Source organism: Blennius ocellaris (assembly GCF_963422515.1).
Source record: "Blennius ocellaris genome assembly, chromosome: 3".
Taxonomy (NCBI): Eukaryota; Metazoa; Chordata; class Actinopteri; order Blenniiformes; family Blenniidae; genus Blennius; species Blennius ocellaris.
In genome coordinates, this window is record NC_137652.1 from 25,675,880 (window position 1) to 25,702,637 (window position 26,758).

Sequence of the window (26,758 nt, forward strand, 5' to 3'; positions counted from 1 at the left end):
AAACACGCACGCGGACCCTATGCGTGTGTGTGTGGGTGGGTAGGTGGGGGGGGGGGGGGGGGCATGATACATTTGATAAACAATATGTATATATAAATATATACAAAGAGGTATACAAAATAAATGCAAAATTACATTTTACCTGGGAAACTAAATACAGTCAAGTTTCATCTTGAGTGGCTGGGCTGGTAAAATAATGCTGTGTCGTAATAACCTTTGAATTTACACTCGAAAGTGTTTCTTTGTTGTGGCCACAGTGTACGGGACGAATTTTGAAAGATCATCAAATTTTGCTTTACAATCAAGTTAAGCAAAAGTACAACAGCAACAACGGAAACCCATGCCGAAAAAACGGGGTAAAAAAAGAAACTCGAATTTGCACAATGAAAATCGATTTTAGCTAGAAAACTGAAAACTGTTTATGTTATTAGACGACGCAGGGTGAAGACGCATCAAAGGTCAAGAAATTCTTCAAAGCTTTTCTGTGAGGCGCGACTCCTGCCAGTCCAACATCGAGCTCAATCACATCTTGGCTGAAGCACAAAACTCAGAAGTTGAGTCTGTATCTGTTTTGGATGGATGACCTGACTGATTCATGTAGAATGAAAACCCAAATAGCAAAAACTCAAACAACTTCAATAATATAAGAACGTGTTTTCTGCATTGCGGGAGCCCGCGGGCCGAAACCAGCCTGCAAGAGGCTCCAGTCCAGCTGCCAGACCACCAGGCAAAATGGTACAGACTCCAAACAAAACTTCCTGATTGATATTTCTCCACTATTTATCTGTTGCTGCAGCCCTCATGTCTGGAACCCCCCCCCCCCCCCCCCCCCCCCAACTTGGAGATTCAAATCCATAATTTTTGAACAATGACTCTTTCTGCACATTTGATAAAAAAAAAAAAAAATGAAGTCACTATTCTGGCTGGAAACAAAAAATTCACTTGTGTTTCTCTGCCATGATTTGGGATTCTGCAATCACTGCTCTTCTTGGACTCCTCATTTCTCACCAGAAAAAAAAATAAATCGTAGAGGAAAGCAGAAAACACCTGGAAAAGCACAAAGTCTTCAAAATTGCATTTAGAATTATTTGTGTAATTTAATCCTGAAGTCTTGTGGGCTGAGAATACTTCTTTAAATTTATGAAATTGAACACATAGTGTTCCATTTTTTTAAAATGCTGCCTTATGCAGATGAATTTTCATTTAAATGACATACTTTGAGGGATTTTTGTTTCCCCAAACGTTCAAGAAATTGGAGTCAGACAAATAGTTCAAATAAACTTTATTATCCAGCATGATGTATAGAACAAGACAGTACATAAACAGTAAAAGGTCAGTGAAAAATGATCAAGCTTGTTATAAAAAGTATAAATAGAATATCATCCTCAATACTTTAAGGACATATAATACATTTGTCACCTGACATAAATAAACATTTGGGTTTCTCTTAGAAGTTCTTGTCTAAACCAGTCAGACAAAACAAGCTTCTTCTCTTTGAAAAGTTCACACGGTTCTTTCTTTGAATTGGAGCGTAAAAGTGAATGTGGACTATTTCCAGTCTGTCCTGTCAGCACCATGAGAACAATACTGAGTTTTATCTTCTGCGAATGGCCTGAGTGTGTGTGGTGCAGGCAGAGAGACAATCAACACAAAGGCCTGTCACCATTGTTTTGAAGGAAGCATTCTCCTCATTCATAGCGGTTTTCACTACCAACGTCAGGTTAAATCTTAACCAGCAAGGTCTCCATAGACTTTTTATGGGTTTACTTTGACCAAAATAAACAAAAGCCGCAACATAGTTGGCCGACTGTTAATGTTTTGGCTCACTGAAATGTTTTCCTCTTTCTCCCTGACACACACACACACATACATATATATATATGTATATATATATAAAAAAAACAACCCTCCAAATTGGCTTCCTGCATTTCAGATTTCGAAGGCTCTGAAAACCTCGCTTTCCCCTGCGTTTGCCAGCATGAACCTTTTGAAGGTTAGTGTGTCAGAATGTTTCCTGTCCCAGTTTTCCGAGGCAAGAAGACGAAATAGAGTTTTCTTTTACGAAAAATCGGTTTACAATTACAAAATTGCCTCTTTTGTTTGGTATACAAGGCTATAAAAGTATGAGTAAACGTCGATGTTTAAGCCTGAGATAACACGAAAAAAAATAAAATAAAAATACGTCATGTGCTTTATAAACACTTATAAAAACTAGAAAAATAATGTAGTTCCCGTTTTTTTTTTTTAAAGAGAATGGTTTAAAAACAAATCATTAACATTTGTTGTACTCTTTTAAATGCCAGCCTTTGGCATTGACCCTTCAATGGAATAAACGAACTCCACGGCTCTATATACAATATTTATAGCGTGGAGACTGTCGACAAGCCACTGTAGCTTCCTTTTTGTTGCGCCAACAAATACTGTAGGGACGAGCTGAGCAGCCACTCTTGAGATTCGACAATGCCCTCGCGGAGAAACATTTCCAGCTGCCACAAAGCTTGAGATGGCCCGATTCGATACGTGTTGTAGAGCCACACGATATGTTCAGTGGGGAGGAAGGGGTGGGGGGTGGTGGTGTGTGGTTCCGGTACGGACTCAGACCAGCCCGGCCTCTCGGCACATCCTGTAGAACTGCCCCCGCTGTGAGATGAGGTTGGCTGGAGAGTCCATCTCGGTAATGTGGCCTCTGTCCATGACGATCACCCTGTGGAGGGAGGAGAGAAGATTAGATTCCATATCCCGTCGTTATTCTTCACTAAGTGACAATTTGTGTATGGTTATTTCATGAAAAAAAACACTGTGAAGGAAAATCCGCCCCCCAAAAAACAGTGGTTTGTTTTTGTGTTGATAAAGTGTTTTATGTTTGTGGATTGTTCAGCTGCAGCCGGCATTTAAGATTTATGGTGAATAATATTTACTATTTAATCAACTTTATCTGTGGAAATTATATTAGGAAGCAGTGACAAAATACTCTTGAATGTATTACCAAACTCTATAACTTTTAAAGATTTGTGAAGACATTTCCAAAATATTCTGTTACATGTCAGGAAGTTTATGTTGCAGTACTTCACAAAATGTCACTTAGTTGTTTTCTTAGAGCAAGAAAAAAAGAAATGACAATTCAGGCTGTTTTCTTCATCCTGCAGCTTTGATCAGTTCTATTTGGTTCAACGTTTAAAAAAATGGGACGAGTCGAAGTGTTTATGTGGCCAATTCATGCATCTGTTGCAAAACAGTTGCGCAAAACACTAAAAACGCATCAAATTGTATCGATCAAATGTGCAAATCTCGAGCTTGTATCATGCAAATATGAAACAGGTATCCAAGCAAATCGGGAATTTGTGGCAAATTCTTCCAAAATTCATTCAAATCGACACGTTTCAATCTGAAAGTTCTGGCTGACTTATGCATTTTCTCTCATTTCCTTTTTCTTTCTGACTTGTCGAGCTGTTGCAGGCTCTCTTCTGTCTGATTACTGCCTGATTATTAGGATACAGTTTCATTAAACTCGTTTATTTTTGAACTCGATATTTTTCATAGATGTAATATTACATTTCACTGTTATGCAGATGATGGAGCACTGAATTCCCACCAACATGTATTGTTTTCAACTATATATTGACCTGCTCATCGTGCAGTGACTCTGGGTGTCCTGTGAACTGCGCTGATAAATATATTGTATTAACATTCTATCTATTATAGACTGAAATGCATTGAACAGTGTGGGGATCATGTTACCTTGTGTAATCCAGGATGGTGTTAAGGCGATGAGCAATGGTCAGGACAGTGCAGTCCTCGAACTGCGTGCGGATTGTGGACTGGATGAGCGTGTCGGTCTCCAGATCCACGGCAGCCGTCGCCTCGTCCAAAACCAGAATCTTGGTTTTTCTCAGCAGAGCCCTGGCGAGGCACACGAGCTGGCGCTGACCCAGACTACGCAGACAAAGGGCGAGGGAGGGAAAACAGAACAGAGTCACACACCAAGTCGGTACGCATTGAGCCGGGCGCAGACGTCCCAGCAATGATTTACGCGTGAAACAACGGCTTGCGGTTTTTATCTGAATCGCGACGTGTCGTATCAGCGCACTCGTATGTACCTGAGGTTTTCTCCTCCCTCTGAGCATTCATGGTTGAGTTTGTCCGGCAGATTGGACACAAAGTTTTTGAGGTGGGCCAGCTCCAGTGAACTCCACACCTCCTCGTCTGTGAAGGTGTCAAAGGGGTCCAAGTTCATGCGCAGGGAGCCTGAGAACAGCACCGGGTCCTGAGGCGGACGGCAGCAGATGTTATTCATCGCCAAACTCTTGCAAACACTTTGTGTGAAGAGAGGCAGTTTCTGTCTTTTGCTAATGTTCTACCTGAGGAATGATGGTGATGCGTGATCGTAGGTCATGGAGTCCGATCTCGGCAATATCCACTCCATCTATGAAGATCTTCCCCTTCGCTGCTTCTAAGATCCTGAAGATTCCCAAAGCCAGTGAAGACTTTCCAGCTCCTGTTCTGCCCACAATCCCAATCTGGAAAAAGAGGTGAAAGAGCTCCTGAGTCCGAAGTTATGTCTGACAGAACACGGATATCGCAGCTAAAGCGAAGATGGCAAATATTTTTCACTCGAGTAAAAACCACCTTCTCTCTCTCCTGAACATGCAGTGTAATTCCTTTGAGCGCCAGATCCAGCCCTTTACGGTACTGCAGCCCGTAGTCCTGGAACTGTATGGTGCCTTTCTGGGGCCACGTCGAGGCCAAGGAGCTGGACTCCAGAGTCCAGCTGGCCTGTGAGAGACAATAACAGGGTGAGAGGAGAACAAACGAGCCCTCTTCCTCGGCAAAGACTGCGTAGGTGTAGTGGGAACACTGACCTCTTTAGCAGTTTCGGCATACTCGTTGACTCTCTCCACAGAAACGATGTTGCTTTCCACGTCGGTCCAGGATCGTACGATCCAGCTCAGGATTCCAGTCACCTGTAAATTACAATCCAAGTAATTATTATTTACCCATTTTTAAACACTGTTTTCATAATAGAGACTCAGTTTTTCTCGTCTTCCTGCTATTTTGAACAAGAAAATGTGTGTAGAAACTCTCACCTGGAGCGAGTGTGACACTGCTAAGCCGACGATTCCTGGACTCAGCGTGCTTTTTCCCATCACAGAGAGAATTCCAGCAGCTAAAACCACGCCGTTACCCACAAACTCCAGGTTGACAGCCAGCCACCTGTGGATGTTGCAGTCGCTTAGATGTGGTTCGGTTCTAAAATATGTCAACATGACTCAGCCCAGAAGCAATTCAGCTTGACGTCATTTCGAGTAAAGCATTTACAGCCCTCAGTGTAATGAATCACCTCCATCCATAAAGTGCTAAATGAGCGAATGAGTGTGGAAGCAGACTTTGTAATCAGCGCGGATCATCTCACCGTGTGGCCACAAATCGGGGAAAGTAGGCAGTCTGATTGAAGTCGACCCTTTTATTCGCCTGCAGGATGAACCTGGACTGCTCTCCGAAGGCCCGGATGACGCTGGCGCCCTGCACCGTCTCGTTGAAGTGGGTGTAGATGGGTGAGCGGCTCACAGCTTCCAGCCGGCGCAGCTGACAGGATGTGGTGACGTAGAAGCTCTGTGGCCCACAGTGGAAAAGTAAAACACCGGCTTTAGCGAGTCAAACAAGAGGGAGCACTGATGGCTTCTCCCCCCCCCCCCCCACTGATCCAAACTGAATGTGCGTAACGTAGATGTCAGCAGGTAGAGAACAAACTACAAGTGAGAGGCAAAATCAGCAAAGTTGGTTTTGGAGTGCAGAGCTTTCCAATAATATGCAGCAATGGAAACCAGAGGCTGGCGAGCCACGATTAACAAACTGATCTCAAGTAATAATAAGAGAAAAATTCAACTTCAAAGTCTCAGATTTATGATCCACATGGTGGTTCGGTGGTCAGGACGCTTGATTCAGAGTGAGTAGATCTCGGTTATTTTATTTCTTCATATGGTTTGCCTGTCTGCCCATGTCGATTTCCCCCCAGGTACTCACGATTGAAGCTTATTAAATAAATTTGTGACTTTAATCGTACTAATGAATGTTTTCTTTGTCCAATTATCAAGGTTTTTGTGAGATGACTCCATCCTGCCGTCGCAGGATGTTTATTACTTTTGGCGTCTGTGTACAGCACTTTGTCTCCAGTGTTTTTTTTCCTTATGACTTGGCGTGGTGAGAAAGTGTACCTGGACAAAGGCGTAGAGGAAGGCCAGAGGCAGGATGAAGACGGCTGCGAAGGGCGTCGCCATCAGAACGATGATGCACACCTCCATGAGCTTGAAGACGTAGCTCAGCATCATCTTCAAGCCGTCGGGGACCATGCAGTCGATGGCGTCGATCTCTTTGGCAAAGCGGTTCAGCAGGTTGCCGCTGGGCGTGCTCTCGAAGAAGGACATGGGAGAGCGCAGCACGTTGATGAGCAGGTCCATGTGCAAGTGCCGGGACGCGATGATGCCGCAGATGGAGATGGCCACGGTTGTTCCGAAGATAGCGATGCCTGCGGAGAAATTACACTTCATGTGAGCTAATTAGAACTTCTCTGGCACTCCAGCGATTTGGATGCGTAAGACTGTCAAACTGACCTTGTACGAATCCCAGCGCCCCGAAGACGGTCAGTTTGATATCGTTGTCATTCTGGGTGCCGTTTACAACGGGATCATCAGCCCAGACGCTGAGCCAATAGTTGTAGGCCAGAGAGGCGCCCTGCTGGAAGGCGTACAGGAAGACGATGGGGATAATGATGGCCAGTCCGATGGTCTTGAAGTATTTCTTGTACATCTCCAACTTCACCTGTTGGAAAAACAACACAATTAAATTTGAAATATATATAAAACTATCCTTCAATCAACAATTGGTAGTTTATTTGAAATGATAACCACTTTTTGGCCGTGAAAAGAAAAACACATTTCGTACTCCTGGACTCTCCAACTTCTTGAGGAAACATGCATTTCTTGTGGTTACTGAATGCCCTGCTAGGTTTACCACATATCCAGTCAGTTTTTAACTTTGCTGTTCGGCGCTGGGCCCAGTGATTCTCAGACGTACCCTCCCGGTGCGTGCTTTGTCAGCCTCAGTCAGCTTGCCCAGGTCCTCCGGCACTTGTTCTTGGTCTGATTCAGTCACAGGCTCCATGTTCTGCAGGTTAGTATTAGTGGTGTCACCCCTAGAGGAGAATGAGGGATCAGACGTCATACTTATAGAAAAGAGGCTAAGGATTAAAAATGTTTTAATGAAGCTCCTTGCACACTTCTTCACGTACCCAATGAGCTGCTCCTGTGACAGATCTCTGGAGAAAGGCATGAAGTCAACCATGCTGAGACGAGCGTTGGACCTCCTTGAGCCAGCTGTGTGAGAGAAGCCTGATAAGTGTCGGCGCTTTATTCAAATGTCCGCGCCTTAAAAATCCTGACATTCTACATACCTCGCTGTATGGGGCTCTCTTTTCTCTCTATGTTTGCAAAGGTGTGGATGAAGTCAGCGAATGCACCGTGACGGCTGAGGAGCTCCTGGTAGGAGCCGCTCTCTGTGATTTCTCCGTCGACCAGCACAAGGATGAGGTCAGCCTGCGGCAGGAAGCTCGTCCCATGGGTCACCAGGATGCGGGTCTATATTGCAAAGCCACACAAGTCAGAGAACCAGGATGTAAGCAGAATCCAGCACTAAATGAAGGCTTGCTCCAAAACAAAAGCGTCAGCAGTGCGGTGGTTTCCATACTATGGTAACAATAGCACCGAGCATGTGTTAAGTGGTTTAGGTGTCATAAAAACATGTTTGGGTTTTTCACAGCTGAGTTGAACCGAATGAACTATGCAGATTATTTACCTTGTCCCGAAGGAGTCCTTTCGGTCCGATGACTTTGTCGAAAATGTGTTGGCCCACATGTGCATCGACAGCAGACAGTGGGTCGTCCATCAGGTACACATCAGCCTTTCTGTAGACCGCCCTGGCCAGACTCACCCTCTGCTTTTGCCCACCTGAGAAGTTTAATCCCTGCATGGAAGAAAAGAAAATAAGATTACGACACACGGAGGCCACAAAGTGTAAGGCGTTAATGCTTTTTTTTGATACACTATACCTTCTCTCCTATTTCTGTGGCGTCTCCAGCAGGGAGAATGTCCAGGTCGGGCAGCAGAGCACAGGCCTCCAGCACACGGTGGTACCACGTTTTTAGCTTCTCGCGGCCAAATATGATGTTGTTTTGGACTGTGGCGTTCTGGATCCAGGCCTGCTGGGGCACATACGCCACAGAGCCCTGCGAACCAAAACGGAGATCATCAATATTTATTAAATGCAACCCACAAACTATAAACAGGGCTTGCACGTGGAGCACCAGCTCAGTACCTTGACGGTAACTTGGCCACTTCTTTTCTCCGTTTCTCCGAGCATGGCCGACAACAAGGAGGATTTTCCACTGCCCACGTTTCCAACCACAGCAACAAGGGAACCTCGCGGCACTCGTACGTTGATCCTGACATCGAAGTAGAGAACTGTCCAGTAAGTCCCCATTTAATGTGTAGATATTAAGTGATTTTCTCCTGTGGCAACGTACCGTTTGAGACACAGAGGGCCCTCTGCAGACCAGCTGAAAGTACCGTTGTCTATGACCACGTCTTCCCCATCTAATCAAAGACAAATCAACCAAAATTAACAGAAAGTGGAAAAAAACAAACAAACCCAGACCTTTAAAACAAAGCTTGCCCCGGAAGGTGTAATTACTAGTCAATTTGTTTAATCATGCAAATTACAGAGCTGCTGCTTTTTTTTTTTTTCACAAGCTGTCTTAGCATGTGTTGACAGATTACAGACAGAAAAGTACATCAGATTTTTTCCCACTTCTCACTAGAATCATATGTCTGAATTCATGCTGTGATTTACGTTCAGCCACTAAACGGGAACATCCTATAATTTTCCTGTCTGCCAGTCAGCCCGAGACCCAGGAAGTGACAGTGCACATGAACAGCACAACGCTGTGGTACGCCGCAGTTATAAACAACATCTCCAGGGCAGCTTATATTGATTATGACAGCCTATGGTGTCTGGCCATATGGAAACCAAATAGGTGAAATTTGCGGAATTGAACAGGACAGTATAGTAGTGTATAGTTTATGTATGGGCGGGATTCTTACCGGGGCTCAATGGAGACTTGGAGACATTGTCCACTTTCAGCTCTTCAGAACACAGGTACTTTCCCAGACGTCTCAGCGAAACTATAGCCTGCAACAGTCATTTAATCTCATATTAACATGTGACCGGTAAAAATCCTCCTCGTCAGATGATTAGTGTAGAGAAGCCAGAGAATCGAGGGAAACGTCACCAACCTGCATGGTGGTGCTTATCGCAAATGGAAGCTGACTCAGGGGCGTTTTCAGGATGTTGATCAGTGCCATGGAGACAAACACTTTCTGTGCATCCAAGACGTTCCTGTCGTCAAGCATCACGTACACTCCAAACATGGAGAAGGCAATCTTCAGGAGAAAGCACAAGAATTCGTTTTCAAGGCGTGAACCCTCTCATGCATAAAGAATTTACAGACGACGTGACAGATCGCTTGAGTCCTCTCACCAGGAAAGACGAGGAGTTAAAGGATGCGATTGAGATGGAGTAGAGAATCTGAGACTTCTTCAGGGCCTTCAGCTCCTTCTCTCTGTAGCCCAAAACCTGCTCCAGGAAGGCCTTCTCCCACGCATAAAACTTCAAGATCTTTATCCCGTTCAGGATCTCATTCATCAGTTTGATGCGGCCGTCCATGAACTTCATCTGAATCTCCTGTTGACCAGACAAAGAAGTTTGGGCTTTTTATTGTTTGAAAAATGTATGGAGAAAAACTGTGGATAGACAATTACCAGAAAAAAGAAAATACATGTATTTGTGAACATGGGTTAGTCTGCTCCCTTTACAGTTGTAGTAGTTTTCCCGAACATCATAGCACTTGTTAAATTCACCAAGAATTTATTGCTTGTTACATTTGAGCAATTTTTATAACAAGGAAACAACAAAGGGCCAGGATTGTGGTCACTACATTATTCCGATTAAACGGGCAACCAAATTTACTGAATCCTCTGTTGTTTTTCCAAAGAAATGAAAAATTATGTCCGACTGCCCACCCTTTCCTGTCATTGTTTTTCGAACGCATTATATGGGCCAGACATCAAAAGGACAAGAGAGAATGTACCATCCAGGCCAAACACCCACACAGCTCCTCAGCCACTATCTAAACCAGCTGTGGCATCCCTGACCTGACTCGCCAGATGTCCGGGCTACCGGAGAGAAAGTGTGAAGGATTCCCGTGGGAGCGTTTACCTGCAACTTGCTCCTTTTCTTAGCGATGAATCCGTTGAGGGGGAAAATGAGAATGACGGTGGTAATTCCTGCCAAAGCCGACGGGCCGAGGTGCTGTCGAACGGAGGGGATAAAACTGTGTGAGGGGATAAAACTGCATTTGCGCATGAATGGGAGGCACTGTGCACACTTTCTATTTTCACATACCTGCCAGAGGAAGAAAAGGCAGAGAGCAATCTCGATCGGAGCCAGCCAGACGGCGTTGAAGTACCCCACAAAATCCATGAGCTTCTGGGTGTCTGCTGAAACCAGATTCACAATCTCACCCACAGTGCAAGTCCTCCTGGCAGAGCTGCTTATCACCAGAGACTGGATTGACAAAAAAAGAAAGACATGTATGTTGGCTTTCAGTTCATTGTATACACAACATAATCTTTCACAATCATGTTTCTCAGGCGAAAGATGTTAATCCTTCGTTTTTGCAGTCTGGAATGACATTTAAGACATAATTTGTGTCGATTTTGAGCAATCATCAGTTGATGGAGATTTACCCACCTTTCTGTAAACCAGGCCCATAACCGACGTCTTCACCCTCATTCCCACTGTGAAGCAAGTGTACATGTACTGATGGTTGAAGAGCGACTGCAGGCAGGAGAGCAGGAACATCAGAGTGGCGTAGAAGTAGCCCTTCCACAGCGGAGCGTCTTCGTCCCTCATGAAGTCCAGGAGGAGGCTGCAGAGGAAGAGAGGCACATAACAGAGGGAGTCTAATCATCTGCTGCGTTTCACAGGGGGTCACCATTGCAAGTCAACTCACACATGTGAACTTGGCTAGTTCTTACAATGGAAACCCTAAACTCAAGGTCATGATTGTTTTTCAGCCTATTAAAGCCTGTTTAAAAAAAAAAGAACGATACGAAGCAAGATGAACATTGTTTTAGCTGTTATTTACTGATTCTTTTCGTTGGGGCTTTCATTGTGCGTATTAAACCAATTCCCTGGAGCGCTGCTGCTCGGGGGTTTGCACAGCGGAGCTCAGCTTGCGGCCAGCGGCTCGCTTATTGTGGCGCGACGACATTTCTGCCTTTTCAAGCCTCCTCTCACTCACGGCCCGTCCTTCTCACTGGAACACCGAAGGCTGCGGTCTCGTCTCTTTTTCTTCCTCACAGCTTCACGACCGTAATTAACACTTCCACTGATTTGGTGCTGTACATGAACAACAACATTCCTGTCTGACTGGTGGGACGGTGCGGTGTGTCAGCCATGAACTGTTCCACTTCCTGCCAGCTTCGCTCGTTCTCTGGTCGTCTGGGTCATAAATCACTTTGTTTATTTTGCTACACATCTAGCGATCTCTAGTTCTTTCTCACTGTAGAAGCTTTATCTGGCTTTCTTTGGCAGAAAATAAAAATTAAATTTCTTTTCATCAAGAGGATATTTAACTCCTCTTACAACACAATAAAAGCTTTTTTTTTTCTTCTTTTTTTTTACTCCAGCCTAGGCTGCAATGCATCCAGGTAATTTCAGTCTGAGCTGTGGTTTGGAAATGCTTTTCTTAATACAGCACGCTCAGTGCCGTTGGCTTTGTGGGACTCTGCAGTGAAACCGTTGCATTTGACTAAATGAACAACAGCCTCTCGATTCAAACTTAATGGTATCTTGCAGTAAGTAACCTCCTTTCAAGCTACCAAAGTTCAACCTGCCTGGATTTTGTCATCCCGCAAACTATTCACAATAAAAGCAGAAGGAGGATTATTTTGGGCGACTTTTGCCGCCACAAAAAAAAAAAGAAATTCCCCTAAAGCTTTACAGTTCTTGGTTTAGACACAGATAATATCTCTAAATATTAGCAAGTCACACCACAGTTATTTAATTCCAGATTGGCCTCATCGCAACAGCACATTTTGGGATTAGGTGCACTTTCCCCAACGTCTTACCTCAGCACCTGAGGGATGGCGAACATGAAAGCATCGTGGCATATGATACACAGGGTGCCGGTCAGGAAATATGGGCCGAAGTTGCGCGCCAGCGTCCTGAGCAGTAAGAAGCCGGAGCTCTGCTCCTTCTGCAGCTTCCTGAGGAGCTGGGCCTGATCTGGCAGCCGGCTCCCCAACGCCACACCCGACGCCAAGTCCTTCTCCTGCCTGCACGACAGACAAACATCCAATACATCTGTGTCAAAGGATGCGCCAGCATGGAGCAAGCAGCTTTTTAACTGCTTTTGAATAAAACACATCATTAAAAAAAAAAGAAGAAGTTGTAATTCATTCCATCACTGAATGAACAACTGTGAAATGCATGACAATGACTTTCCAAAGCACTGGACCATGTAAACATGTTTTAAAAGTGGCACGGCACTGTTGTCTTCTCTGTACATCCTCTGGAGACTCACTGGGACCTATTTTCAGCCCTGGATGCCTGATGTGATGAGAAATCCTGAATTGGGATTTACCACAGCTCTGCTGAGGTGATTAATTTAACCAGCGCCGTGTCCGTATTTAACCACGTTGCAATAAAAGATGGAATTAAGTCTTTGGCTGTTAAAGCTATGACAATAGTAAGAGTGGAACAGTGAACTGCAGGCATGTGTCAAAAGCCACTGTATCAGCCAGAGTAAACATGAGGGGCTTGCATCATGTGCGAGGCCTGCACATGTTGTTCCCCTTTGTCTTCCCCAGCAGATTCAGGCCCAAACTGCTGGCTAATACACAGCAACCATTACTCAGACTAACTGGGGTCATTGGAGGGCCTTGCGTTGGATTTCCTATTGCTCAGTTGTCATGTTAAGCCTTATTAAATCAGTAAATAAACAGTCGTATTCATGAATCTGCCAAACAAAGTCATTATACTCTTATGGATGATGATGATCACCTGCTTTTCAAACCTAAACGAAACAAAAGTAACTAAAAAAAACCTGCACAGAAAGTCTGTATGTGTAGAGTGTGGACTTTCAAAGAAAAGGATTGTTCGATCCAGTTTGTTTTAAACAGATTAAAACCTACCAAGTGCAAAGAAAAGCTGATATACAATTCTCACTTCTGAATTTTGGCACATTCGGCCGTCCAGTCTTGTTGCAGCTCGGCGAGGATTTTGTTCGACGTATCTTCCTCTCTCAGGGTCCACAGGTCCTCCGCTTGCAGTGGTGTGCGATATCCTCTCACCGCAAGGCTGGGGAGGGAGCATGTGGGGGGGAATCACACGTCATCATCAACAAAACACACACATATTATTGTAAACAAGTCCAAACTGTTGCTGCAGTGAGTCAGTCCTCGGCTAAAAATTAGGGGTTTCAAAAGAACCACCTTACCCAGCGAACCACCAGAAGAGGATCTTTGAGAGGAAGGAGGCATCTTTTACAGGACAGGGATTCTGCAACAGATTAAAGACCAGAGTCAAAGTTGTTTTTGCAGTTAAATCTTTAAGAGTCAGAGGCTTTTTGGGCACAGCGTCACTTGAGGATGTCGGTTGAATGGTGTGTTTGTGAGGGGTGTGCTTAAGAATGCTAATGAGCGTAAACAACACTGTTCATTCAGGAGTGTCCGGCCTGGGGAGCAAAGGCCACGAACTCCCTCGGGACGGAATAAAATAGAGTTCAGTGTTGCTGCAGCAGCCTGAAGATGACATGTTGAGGTTTGGTGCAGACAGAGCGGAAATGTGCCATCACAAACTCCCCGACCAGCGGATCCACCACGCAGACACACAGAAAAGTTTGTCCTCACACGCATACTTTATGGCATCTTCTCCACCCTGCCACCCCCTCACCAGGGTGTTTGCTCCCTTCATTACCGACACACTCTTGCTTTTCGTCCCTTCACTTCCTCTCTTCCTGTGAGTAACTCTAACCAAAGGAGGAGGAGGAGGAGGAGGAGGTGGAAGGGAAAAAAAAAAAAAAAAAACGAAGAAGAGGAGGACACACCAATGGGTGTGTCCACCACGCCAGACTGTGGCGACGGCACCCTCAACCTCCTTACCGCTAACAGTTTGTTAGGGACTTTTCCAGTTATTTGGATTGTTTATCACCGGGGAAATATGACATCACATGTCAGTTTGATTGATGGGTATTTCATTTTCATTCACCTGTCAGATGCTCTGAATCATCTTGCTATTTTCAGTCTGAAAAAAAAAGCGTTTTGCCAGCTTGACGTTTGAAGGGAGAGTCAGACCTGTCTTAGATAATAGCCGTGTGGTCACGGAGCTCAGGCAGTGGTCGCGATGTCATCCTACAGTGTGTGTGAGTTGTGTTGAAGGCATGCAGACGTGTAGGAGAACAGTGTCAAACACACACACACATTGATTCACACGGCCCTCATAGGAGGAGAAGGTGGAGATGTGTGAGAGGAAGGAGGGAGGAGGTGGATCGCATCATTTCCTCCAAATGGGGAATGTGCCCTGACAACAAAAGTCCAAAACCACAAGATAGCAACTCATACATTTTTGCTTTCCTGGGTACACGATACATTTAACGGAAGTGGGACGTGTTCTCTCCTCTGCCTACCTTTTCCAAGACGGTTTTTCCCTCTGGGCGCTGGTCACAAAAACAGCACAGGAAGAGCTGGGCCAGTTGGATGGTGAAGTAGGAGAAGAAGGCGATGTATCGCACGGCGTCGGAGGCAATACCCTGTGGGGAAAAGAAAAACAACCTGATTGAACACACCTAAAATGCGAGACTATCTCAATTAAACTTTTATGTTTAATGCTTGGAATTTTTACAGACATGTTTTGTGAAACAGGCCTTCATTTTTAAACTGTCAACACCGTCATTTGTCCTTGTGGGAACATGCTGCAAAAAACCCCCCAAAAAATCCTAGAATATAAAACATAAGGATTTCCACAGGGTCACAATGTACTTTGGGTGTTTATGTTGTTACTTTAAAAAATCCCACAACATCCTGTGGTATACTGCATCATTTATTGCTGAAGTGGCTTTTGTGAGCAATTTCAAAACAGCATCATTATACAACCGGTTATACATTGTATATGGCTAGAGAGTTTAAGCACCGACACAATAAAGAGTATTTTGGACCTTTAAGCTAAATCGGGGATAAAACCCAGTGTCTTTAATGGGGTACTTTGTGTACTTTATATAAATGAAGCAACGGTTAAAGTTGCCTCTCAGTCACGCTAAGGGGCCATATCTGTAAATAGGGAGATTGTGGTTTGACTAACCAGCACCCTCACTTTCAATCAAAGCAGCAGCTGTGATATTAACCACTCTGAGACTTTTTTTTGGGGGGGAAATGTAGAACTCGCATGTTATTCTTGACATACAGAAATTGCGGTTTCTGGCAGGGGCATTGTTTACTACTGGGTCAAGCCACTGCCACAGCCGGGCTGTTGTGCAGCGGCGTGTGTGCAAGTCGGGAGCCACGGTAAACAGCAAAATGACTTTCTCTGAAAAGTGCGGTGCTGTGCCCAGAAAGGAGATACGGAGGGGCCAAAGGGATCCGGCCACACAGTGAAAAACAGGCTCAGGATGGTCTGAGAGTGGGTGGGAAAAATGTAGGTCAAACAACTAAGAATTGCCAAAAGTCCACAAACATGAACCCTGTCAACTCGAGACCATCAACGCCACAATGTGAATTAGACACTCTCTTTATAAATATTTAGAAAATGTGTGAGTAGCCACATGTGAGCAGTACTGAAGTTTTTGTTTCTTCACATATAGTTATCAAATGAGAAGGATACTTTTACTCTGTCATTTATCAAGCAAAGACATCATCACAAAACAAGACAGAGTGTAAAAAAAAACCCCAAAACCCCACACAGGATTAAGTTTCACTTCTGGGCTGCTGGGGGACAATTTGCAAATCCCTAACAGACCATATTGAGCCTGTTCCCAGGAATCTGGGATTGTGGTTTGATGCAAACACCCAACAAAAGTTTTGCAACACACGATACACGCTTTTTTACATCTTACATGTATTTTTGCATACTAATGCTATTTTGCACACTTTGCACCGTACCGATATTATGTAATCTGTGTTACATTGCTTGTGAAACACTTTGTGATGTGAACTGTACGCTCTCCAAGAAAAGATTGTCGTTATACTGAATAAAGGTCAACTATGAAAGCTTTTATGCTGTGATTGATTTGAATGGGAATGGATCACATACAAGCCATTGTTTTTACTAACTTTACACTGCAACTGGTAAAAATGAATTAATGTTTTACAAATCGGCCTCAGCAAAAATCTGTTTTTGGTTTTTCTCCAAGGGCAGACTCCCGTAAATTTTAAATGATTCGCTCATGACAAACAAAAAACCAACAACCAAAAAACAGTTAGCATTTCCTTTGTTTTATTAGTTTCAGGGTGCGGTGAGGCGTCACGGCTCCATTTAATAAACTGCGCTCTATTTGTCTTCATTATTTTAAGTGCACTTCAAGCTGCGTCTTGCAAAGGTCAGCAACACATCGTGTAATGTTGCACTTTAAAAAAAAAAAAGCACAATTAGGTTGATGCACAGTTACTCTTCGCTTCCACGTCGGCATTTTTTCAGTTATTATTGCAACTTGGAGAGAAATTATTGAGTAGAATCCAGCAAGATCTGGGAATGTGATGTCGAGGATGTGACTGCGAGTGGTCGCGTGCGGATCCTCAGTGCAGATGTGCGGTGGTGTGAAATGACAATGTCTGAATTGTATATGGCATTGCATTAAATGTGGATGCACAGATTCCCATCTGGCTGCGTTTACGGCCTTGGAGGCCCATAAACATAGCACTGGCGTTCCTCTGGTCTGACCCTGGGCTGCCATGGCTCACCAGCACTTATCCCAGGGCCATCATTACTCTCCCCCAAGCAGTGTGGGAATGTCACACGGAGAACGATAAAACAGAAATATGGATGTGAGTGTGTTTGCGTGTTCTTTTTCGAAACGCAAACGCGACTGCCTCGCGCACTGAAATACAAACTCACCCCATACAACAACGATTGCAATGTCTGATGGGAGACACAGGAGGAAAAAAAGGACAAAGTTAAACACACCCAGGCCTGACCAGAATTGGCACTGTCATCCTCCAACACGGTGTGATAACTTTAGGTTACCTTGGTTAAAATTGGGGGATAAAATGGAAACGCTTTGCTGACACACTGGGTATATATCTCGAGCTGCCCCGTGTCTAGACGCCGGGCTGGAGACCTGATTAGATATCCCAGACGGTGTTTTCACAACACTGGTTCATCAAGTTCAAACCGGACACACAAACAAACACATTCACTTTTGGCTGCAGCTCGGTCTTGAGTTTCTGTATGAAAGAGGATTGCCGGGCGTTCAGGTGTTGGGAGTAAACATGCAGTACATCCTTTGGCTCAAATACACAAGATATTGTATTCTATATGATGATTTGCCACCTCTGAGTCTGGTTTCTGCAAAGGTTTCTCCTTGTTGGGGGGAGTTTTTCCTTTCCACAGTCGCAAACACACCAGCTTGCTCATGTGGCTATGTTGGGCTTTTCTATTTTCTCTATAAAAGCAAATTGGAATGACTGTAATGTCTTTCTTTTAATAAAAAAATAAAAAAATAAATAAATAAATAAATGAATAGATGAACGCCAAAAAAATAACAACTAAAAATATATGATGATTTGTGATGATGTATGTCATCATGGCATGATGTAAGATTAAGAATATATAATTTTCTCTATTAATTGGGAGTTGTTAACACTCTGTGTGTGTACATGGGTTTTCTCCATACACTTTCCCCGGTGATTTTAAATCGCCTGCAGCTGTGAGTGTGTGTGTGTGTGTGTGTGTGTGTGTGTGTGTGTGTGTGTGTTCTCCCTGTGATGGACTGGCAACCTGTGGAGGGCATACCCTTTGCTCTTAGTCAGCTGGAATCAGCTCGAGCTCCCGTGACCCTGAACAGGATGAGCAGTATAGAAGATGGATCGCAGGACGGTTTAACTGGGAGTCTCACTACTTGCAGTGAGTTCAGGGAAGCCTCAATCCCTCTGCGGGCAGATCATCGCTGTGGGTCCATGAGCGAGACCCTGAACTCCCAACGGCTGAGGTTGTGTCGGGGAGGGAATCGGGCTGAAAATCTTGTGCCCAAATGAAAACATGCAAGTCACATGGATCTGCTGTGGTGACCCCGGGAAGGGAGCAGCCAAAACACACTCTCATCTGGGACTTACCTCATCCAGGGCCAGCTGGATCTTTGCTCTGAGCGGCACCAGAGAACACACAACAGCCAGGACCCAGAATAGGAAGAGGAAGACAGAGGAGCGACAGCCTCTTATCCTTTCCAGCTGGATGATGCACATGGCCAGGATCTGAAGAGAGAGACAAACAGAGAGAAATACTTCATTAAAGAATTAACATTGGGTTTCATTCCTCCTGCATGGGCGAGGAAACGACTCGACACCAAAGAACGACAGCCTGGAGCCGAAACGTGTGGTTGAGATGCCACAGCGGGGAGAAACACGCGCAGAAAAAAATAGATTTTCCCAATAAAAAGTATCTTTTAAAACTGTTTTTGCGTGTTGTTTGCCCTATTTTGCAAGACTTAACTAATGTGTTGATTTAGATTTTTTTTTTTTCCAGATTCCTCAATCAAATTCTAATTCCAATGTGACTTTACTTTCATTGGCTTGAAGAAAATAAAGCTTTTTTTTCTCTCGTATTAGCTGCCAAATGTCAGTGCCAAAGTTTTCACCATGAGAGATGTAATTGGATTTGCACTGTTTTAATGCAGGAGAGCTGGTTTTTGCACAAAAGAACTTTGGATTTGGGGAATTCCCCGGCTGCAGAAAACAAATATAGTTTGACTGACGACCCTCCATAAAAGAATGACACATGTATGATATGAACCATGTCATGCATGCATTGCTAGACATTGCTCCCTCTTAAAAATGTAAAAAGAAAAAAAAAAACTTTCTCGAGCATGTTTTCTTATGTGTTTTGGACACAGCAGCCTGTTTGTCTTCAGGAGGAGTCAGGTATCTGCCTGTGAACGAACCATAATTGGTGTCTCTCTGAGTGGTTGGCCAAGTGAGACGTCACTTTATCATGCCAGCTCATCACCAAGCGGGGAGAAAGCGGCTTTGACTTTCATAATGAGTACCACATTGGTTACTTTGGGATGAGCCGCAGTGCTTGTCCTGTTATAAACGAGCGGTCTGGTCATTTGGTTTCTTGCATCAACAACCTGATGTGCTTCATGAGGGGACGTGTACAGACTTCTGCAGGTTGAGCAAGAACATCCTAATGTTAGTGTGGCACTGATTCATTTATTCATTCATTTCCCTGAGCATATGATAGTTGGATAAGGGGGGGGAAATAGAAATAGGCGGACATACGTATGGGGAATTTAGAGTCTGCAGTCCACCTGGCTTGTGAAGCCAGAGACACTCCAGCAGCCGAGGGGACGTGAACACAGGAACACCATGGAAGCTCAAAGCACACGGGAGTTCCAAGAACTTTCATTACCTTGAGTTCCAATTTGATTACCTTCAACAGGTGTTTCAAGAGAATTGATCTCAATCTTGTTCTTCATTCCTCAATTGTTTTTCCATTTCTTTCAGCCTGGGAGAACAAATGTACTCAGTTTTTGCGTTTCGATCCCTGTCCCAACTGCTTATTTTCACATTTAGCAAATTATTCAACTTAATATGAGTTGTATTTAAGTCCACCTCAGAAATTCAAGCACATTTGTTGAACTGGTAGCACATTAGATGATAGTTATTTACTCAGGCGTTCAAATAATCACATTTTACTCCTTTCATTACTTGTATTGTAATAAAGCTTTTACTGATATAATTCTCCCTTTCTATGGATTTCGTTTTCACTTTGTTTCAATGTACTTCAATGTTTTACATTTTTATGGCGCAATTGTGTGCCTTGTTAAGCCCTGTGAATTGCCTCGTGTGAGAATGGTGCTGTATAAATAAACTCGCCTCGGTGGTCATAAAAGCAAACTAATTAGCTGAAATATTTAAGAGCGGTACATACCATTTGGCCTTGTCTGCGTTTGTTAGTATAAAGCTCATTAGATCTATTCTTGAGTGGCTGTCCTGTATAGGACTTTATTTTTGTCCTGTACATTGAAATACAGATTTTACAAACTTAAAAGCCGATTTCTCCATTTTTGACCTTTTGAGGGGATATCATTAGCTGCAAGAGAAACTGATCATGTTTTTTTTTCTTTCTTTTTTTTTACAAATCAACAGTCTACAACGAGAAAGTTTTGTTCCTTCTGGTCCTCATGAGGCTGTATCAGCCCCAACACAAACCTTAACCTAAAGCCGCCCTTGGGTCAGCATATAGGCAAGGTCCTATTTCCTATTCCGAGCCTTCCGCTGTGACTTGCCATATTGCTGAGAACCATCAGCCCATCTGTTTGTGCAAGTCAGTGGGTGGAACTAACTCCATCACTGAAGCCGAAATCAAAACGCAACCTTATAATTACATGGGAAGTACGCAGTGCCTCGGGAAGGAATAGGGGACTTATGTCACGGTATTACTGATTATAGTCGAAGTTGTGTGCGCATTTTTTTTTTTCTTCAATACTGACTGCGGTTCCTTCGTGGTCTGACTGACTTTTGTAAAACGTTCCCATACATTACGTTGAGTTGAAGGGCAATGAAACAAATTGGCCGGGGCAACAAGGGCACCGGGTTCGCTTTCTACATGCAGGGATCTGATGGTGGTTACATGGCTACAATCAGCAGCTAAAAAAATTAAATCCTCTAAAAAAAAAGAAAAAAAAAAGACGAGTCTTTTGCGTAGACCAGCAGATTGGTGGCGCGCTCTTATGCGAGTCCGCAGATGTCTGTCTTCTGGCACCCTGCTGTGAGAAACTATCCTTAAAATAAATGACCTTTTTTGAGATGAATACCTCGATACAAGAGAAGTCTCAGTGCATCTTTACCCAAACACGTGCTGCTGTTTACTCAGGAGTCTGAAAAGACCACAGGTGGGCAAAGCTGTCTGACTCAGGGAGAGCGAGACTAAGCAGGAACTGTATGAGACGGCAGAAAGAGGAAGCTTTGTGAGCGAAGCTCTATGGCTTTAGAGACTCACAGGAAGACAGCGACTGTTCCCATCGCGGCCCTGCACTCTTTTACACCCCAGTGTAATTCCCATCTCTGTCTTTCTCAGCATAAACAGCCTTTTAAACTCGTCATGCCACCCAGGTCGAGCTGCACTCTCCTTCTGATTTGCCTACTCGTTGGTTAAGTATCATTTAAAATCTACTGAAAATGAGTGGGACTGATGTTGTGGGAAACATTTCCATCAACAAAAGTCACAAAAAAACCTTTTCTCTGATTGCACACCAGCCTCTACCTTCCCTAAACATTGCTATGGAGCCCACCCTAAATGCAACCCCGATTCAGACTGTGGCGGCTATTATGGTTTGACTCAAGAGCTTTATAGGAAAGAGACAAACAGCAGGTCTAACAGTTACAGACTTGATCCAGATTCCATAGATCTGCACACGTCTTGTTCTGCCTTGGATCTAAACCGCTTCTCATATGGTCATATAGGGGATTTGTGCTATGGTTTGCTTTACTCCGTACCTTGACCTTTGTGTTTTTGTCCTTTCCTTGTCCTTTTAGCTGCAGCTGTGGTAATTATAGTCCCTGTCAGAACAATAGGGCTTAAAGAAGGAGCCGGTGGCCGCAGCACTACACCTGTAGCCTATATAGGGATTACATCTCTCCATATACAATAATTATGGTTTATGCAGACTACAATTGTCTGAGATTGCCTGAGATTGGGGTTTGTGTTTTTCCCAAACACTCACCACATGTGGAATTCAGTTGTATAAACATTGCTTGCATTAAAGCACATTATTAGGCAAGACACGTTAAACCAATAAAGCTTAATAAAAGCACTTAAATTGAAACTTTTAACTTCACTACATCAATTCATTCATACTCATTCATTGTGTTTTAAGGGCTGGGAATGCATGGTCTATTCTATTCTATTCTATTCTATTCCATCATTACAACTAATACTGTCATGCAAGAATATAAAATAATGTCATGTTATTATCTTGTTTGTATCATTGTCACTATTGTTATTATTTTTCATGCTTATTATTTTTGTTCATATTATTTCCCTTTGTTGTTCTCTCATTACAGTCCACTTGGTGCTGAAACTATGCAAATGTGTTGGACAAGATCATGATCTCATCTCATCTTGTATTATCTCATCTGAATAACTCATTCGGTATGTAGGCCTAAACCACAATGATAGTGAAAGAATATATTTTCAGTGGAATTTTTGGCTCAAAATACCTGAAACTTTATTGTCTATGAGCAGTTATCACATATTTATTGCATGTGGAGTTACGTATTTAACACCACTTCCTGATCAAACAGTGACTGATCCATTACATATGTACTCTGGGCTCCTCTGAGTGTGTGTCAACTATAGGCTGTATTTACAAGGTAATGTAATATTTACATGCCAGGGCCACTATAAATCTTTCCCCAGCTTTACTCCTCAGTGTCTGGCCAACATACTATATGTACACTCTATAATATTTTATGTGTTTGCCCAATGACATGTGAGCCAGCACGTCACAGGCTGAAATATTCCCTCTCACAGCACCCCAAGAAATATAGTATATATGCCGTTTGGAATAGAAATCAGAGGCAAGTAAAGTAAAAATCTTGGATATACTGAGCCTCTGCTCTGGTACATAATTTCTTTCTTAAATAATTACATAATCACGATGCTGTTCAAATCAAGTGAGGTTTGCTTATTGCTAAAGGGTCTAATATGAACAACATATTCCAATAATATCTGATCCAAATAGACTCCAGTGGTTTCGGGTAATGCAGTTTTTACTTTTGCAAGACTTGCAGTGAGTACTGTCTCAGATAAATGAAGAACCATAATTTTTGTCAAAGACACCACCCAGCAGGATGTCGTTTCCCACCGCTCAATGTACGGAAAAGCAGCGAAACTCTTGAAGTGGTTTCAGTTTTTACAGTGCAATAAAAATCTGAGTTTGATTTGGACTGATATAGACGTGTAAAAAGAGCCGCAGTACTTACCACAGTCATGCTGCGTATGATGGGGCTGAGTAGGAAAACCATGTGCTGCTGGATCTCCTGGCCTCGCTCCAACAGGATGTAGAAGAACTCCACAAAGCCAAAGGATGCCAGCAGGAAGCCCAGAACCTGGTGAGGATGGGAAATGATGGGAGGCTTAATGGTGAAACTTACGAGTAGACGTTTTTGCCGTCTGTATGTCGGTGACCAGTAATGTCTCACCATTTTGGCCGCGCAGAGGCTGGACATGTGAATGCGTCCACGGTCATGGCAGTAAAGGTGAAGACAGTAGAAGGGGGCGAGCAACCACAGGTAGATACAGGGGACCCACACCAGGACTGTGTTCTGGAAACACTGGGTCAGGTCTGGGTTGGCTGTGTACCATGTACGGTTCCAGTCCTGCGATACACAAACAAAAGAACATTGTATTGAGAGAGTAGTGAGGCCAACCTGTGATAACATATCCATCACCCAACAGAGAGGGAGAGAGAGGCAGAAGGGCCAAGTCCAGAGCATTCAGACTCAGGTCAGGTCCAGCGTTTTATCCACCGAGCCAAAGCAGCGTGAAACCGCAGCAGGTCAACAGAAAAACTGTCTGTGCCCAATCCTGAGTGAGTGTGAGCTGGAAGAGGTTCATTTTTACGAAATAGCTGAGTCAGTGCTGGATATTTTGTCAACTACATCGTTAGCGTCTTTACTAATTTGAGCAACATTAACACATTCAAGTGTGAGGTCAATGACTATGTCTAAGTCTATAAACAATAAAGCTTCATGTAGACGAGGTGTGAAGGGCCAAATGCTGCTATAAGTTCTGGATTACGTAACAGCAGCGGAGCCGGGAATACTGTCCTCAACCATCTTAAGTGGCTTGTTGTTGTCCTGCTTCCCTTGTTTATCACTCCAGTGAACTAATGAGGGGCAGGGTGTCTGGCTGCGCTAACGAGACTGCCCTGCGGACTCACCACAGGAAGTGGTGTAGCGCTCCGTGCGCGGCGCAGAAGTCTGGCAACGCTGTTAGACTCCCAGCCGTGATAAGGTAGAGTGGCCACAAATGGTGGCAGCCGCGTAATCGTTATGCAACAACTGTCTGCCCACAGCCCTGAAAGCGAACCATGGCAGGTGAGACTGTGAGCCTCACAATAGTGTGTCTGGACGTGCTACTTTCCCATGAATCAGTCTGGAATCAATATCCGACTGCAAGCGCCTTTCAGTTCGGGAGCAAAACTCATCTTTGACAACAAAGAGTCTCACATGGATCTGCAAAAGGGAGCTGGTTGAAGTTACATAATAATCGCACCATTTGTCACCGGCTGTGTACTAATGGTCTCCATGAGGTCTGATACACCTGAATCTGTTAAAGTGATAAATCTCTTGAGCGGCAGTGAGTAGGAGGCGACTTTCGCAGACCCTTCTGACTCCTGCGGTGGATGGCAGGCAGATGAACCAACCTGTCAAAGCCACTGTGAGCACTTTGTTGTACCTTTTGCTTCATACGTATCCTGATTCTCACCCGTAGCTGAAGTTCAATAAACCAGTGTGCCAATGGCCAATGGCACGCTTTCAAGTGCACTGCACTTTCACGTCGCACTGTTTACCTGACAAACAGTGCGATGTGAAAGTGCAGAACAGCAACTTCTACTGCACATGTGCTGAATTTGCACTTTTTTTTTTTTTAGATCCACTCCATTTGATGAACCAAATCAGTTCTTAACAAGCCCTCTTGCTTTGAGATGGATGCGAAAAAGAAATCAGGGAATGTGCACCTAAAAATCAAATGTAAATGCTATTATTTGAAGCCTATTCTGACAGTTTCACTCTCAAGTTGATTTATAGCGTGAGATACTACACACTCCACCCCCCCCACCCCCCTCCCTCGTCCCTATAAAAGCTTTCAGGCTCATGTGTTTTTGAACCGAACCCCTTCTGCTAAGCTAAGCTACACTCTGCATGTTCAGTCTTCCAAGTCCCATAAACCCACATCTCAAAGCCCAAGGCTGTGACCAGTGAGTCAGCACTGACGCTATTTCCAAAGTATGTAAAAAGTCGATACACTTAATCGCAGCGTAGGACAAAAACATTGTCTTCTGTGTCACAAGACTTAACAGTTTGGAATTTAATGTCATAAAAAGATCTTATGTGTGATGATACACAGTTTATTTTCACCCTCTCATGGCAGTTGTTTGCAGGTTTTGCAGAAGCAAAAACAGAGCTGTAATGAGAACCAGAAGCAGAAAGAAAGAAGGAGAAAAATGAGGGGGGAATAGGGGGGGGGGGGGGGGGTAGTCCAGTTGGGACTCAGTGAATTCAGTCAATTTGGCACTCCAGCTGGACCCTGGCCATTTTTCTATTTTCGAGGAGGGATTCAGAATGTGGAGGTTTGGTGATATACAAGATTGAAAAGCCTTTCCAACAACAGCAGCTCTGTCGGTGTGACGCATTCCCACCTACCAGGGTCTCATTGTGTTGAATCACAAAGCAGAGTGACGGTAAACACAACTTTTATGTGCACCAACGGCAAACTCACCTATTCAGACTTGCTTTAGATTAGATTGCTAATGCACTCGCAGAACATACAGGCTGCAAAGTGAGAAGGTCAGTGCACGCTGTGGCGAACCGCTTCCTGTACAAGTAAGTGCTGGACCCTGACACCTCTACATGCAAGGTTAAAATCATCCTTTTTTCACCACTTCAATGAGCAGTGCATGTGACAGCTATTAAACAGCATTCTAATGTGGCTAATGCTAAGTTCTTGTTTAGGAAAAAAAAACAAAAAACAATCACCTCTATTGTCAAGACAAAGCAGGTATAAACATGCAAAAGTAAAATAAACGATATCACCGTTTTCTCATTAAAAATGATTTAACGTTCAACATCAGCTCTAAAAAAGAACTTACTTTGACAGAAGTGTTTCAATTTACAAATAAACAATAAAAACCTCCACTACAAAGTGATCAAATCAACACTCCATCAAGTGCATATGGATCAAGTGTCACTGTTTTGGGAAGAAAAAGGACTCACATGGTGCAGTAATGAGATCCCGGGGTCAGTGAACACATCATAAACTCACCCACAGAGGGTCCAGGCCACAGACTCTGCAAAAGGCATCCATCCACTCGCTCGCTCCTTCCTCCCTGATGCTCCACTTGTTTGGGTCGATCAGCCCTGCTCCTCAAGCTGGGTAGCTGACACACACTGCACCAGCACAGGTTTGTGTGTGTGTGTGTGTGCGACTGGGTAGAAAGAGTGTGCCTTGTGTGTGTGTGTGTGCGTGTGTGTCCTTATTAGACTCTGCTGGTTGTGTTCTTGGGTTCTTGCCTGTCTGTCTGGGTGGTACGCTCCGTGTTTATGAGTGCGTGTTTGACTGAGTGACTTTTCTTCCCCTTTAATAAAACATTTTCTCCCAGTCAAGCTCTGCGTCTGTCTAGCTGGAGAACTGCTGCTGCTGCCCTGAG

General features: G+C 43.9%; 1 protein-coding gene across 1 annotated transcript; it reads right to left on the reverse strand.

The window, feature by feature from the left end:
- Positions 1-1,265: 1,265 nt before the first annotated feature.
- LOC308148855 (multidrug resistance-associated protein 1-like) lies at positions 1,266-26,754 on the reverse strand. Its single transcript, XM_080520387.1, has 31 exons — positions 26,374-26,754; positions 23,529-23,705; positions 23,310-23,435; positions 18,438-18,575; positions 14,801-14,923; positions 13,613-13,674; positions 13,342-13,473; positions 12,243-12,449; positions 10,861-11,038; positions 10,513-10,674; positions 10,327-10,419; positions 9,589-9,792; positions 9,345-9,491; positions 9,153-9,240; positions 8,576-8,645; positions 8,368-8,494; positions 8,102-8,278; positions 7,849-8,016; positions 7,448-7,631; positions 7,286-7,370; positions 7,072-7,189; positions 6,609-6,816; positions 6,213-6,523; positions 5,411-5,610; positions 5,085-5,211; positions 4,860-4,961; positions 4,627-4,773; positions 4,359-4,517; positions 4,098-4,264; positions 3,739-3,933; positions 1,266-2,704 (listed from the first exon to the last, which is right to left on the reverse strand). Exons 1-31 carry the CDS (start codon positions 26,413-26,415, stop codon positions 2,596-2,598), a joined length of 4,533 nt encoding a protein of 1,510 aa, XP_080376513.1. The 5' UTR covers positions 26,416-26,754; the 3' UTR covers positions 1,266-2,595.
- Positions 26,755-26,758: the final 4 nt, after the last annotated feature.

Excerpts from the sequence above, each read along its gene's own strand:
- LOC308148855 (XM_080520387.1), bottom strand. The coding sequence starts at position 26,415 with ATGGATGCCTTTTGCAGAGTCTGTGGCCTGGACCCTCTGTGG. Across the intron at positions 9,793-10,326 it reads AGAAAAGGAGCAAGTTGCAG|GAGATTCAGATGAAGTTCAT; the intron begins GTAAACGCTCCC and ends TCTGGTCAACAG. Across the intron at positions 7,371-7,447 it reads AGAGAGCCCCATACAGCGAG|CTGGCTCAAGGAGGTCCAAC; the intron begins GTATGTAGAATG and ends TCTCTCACACAG.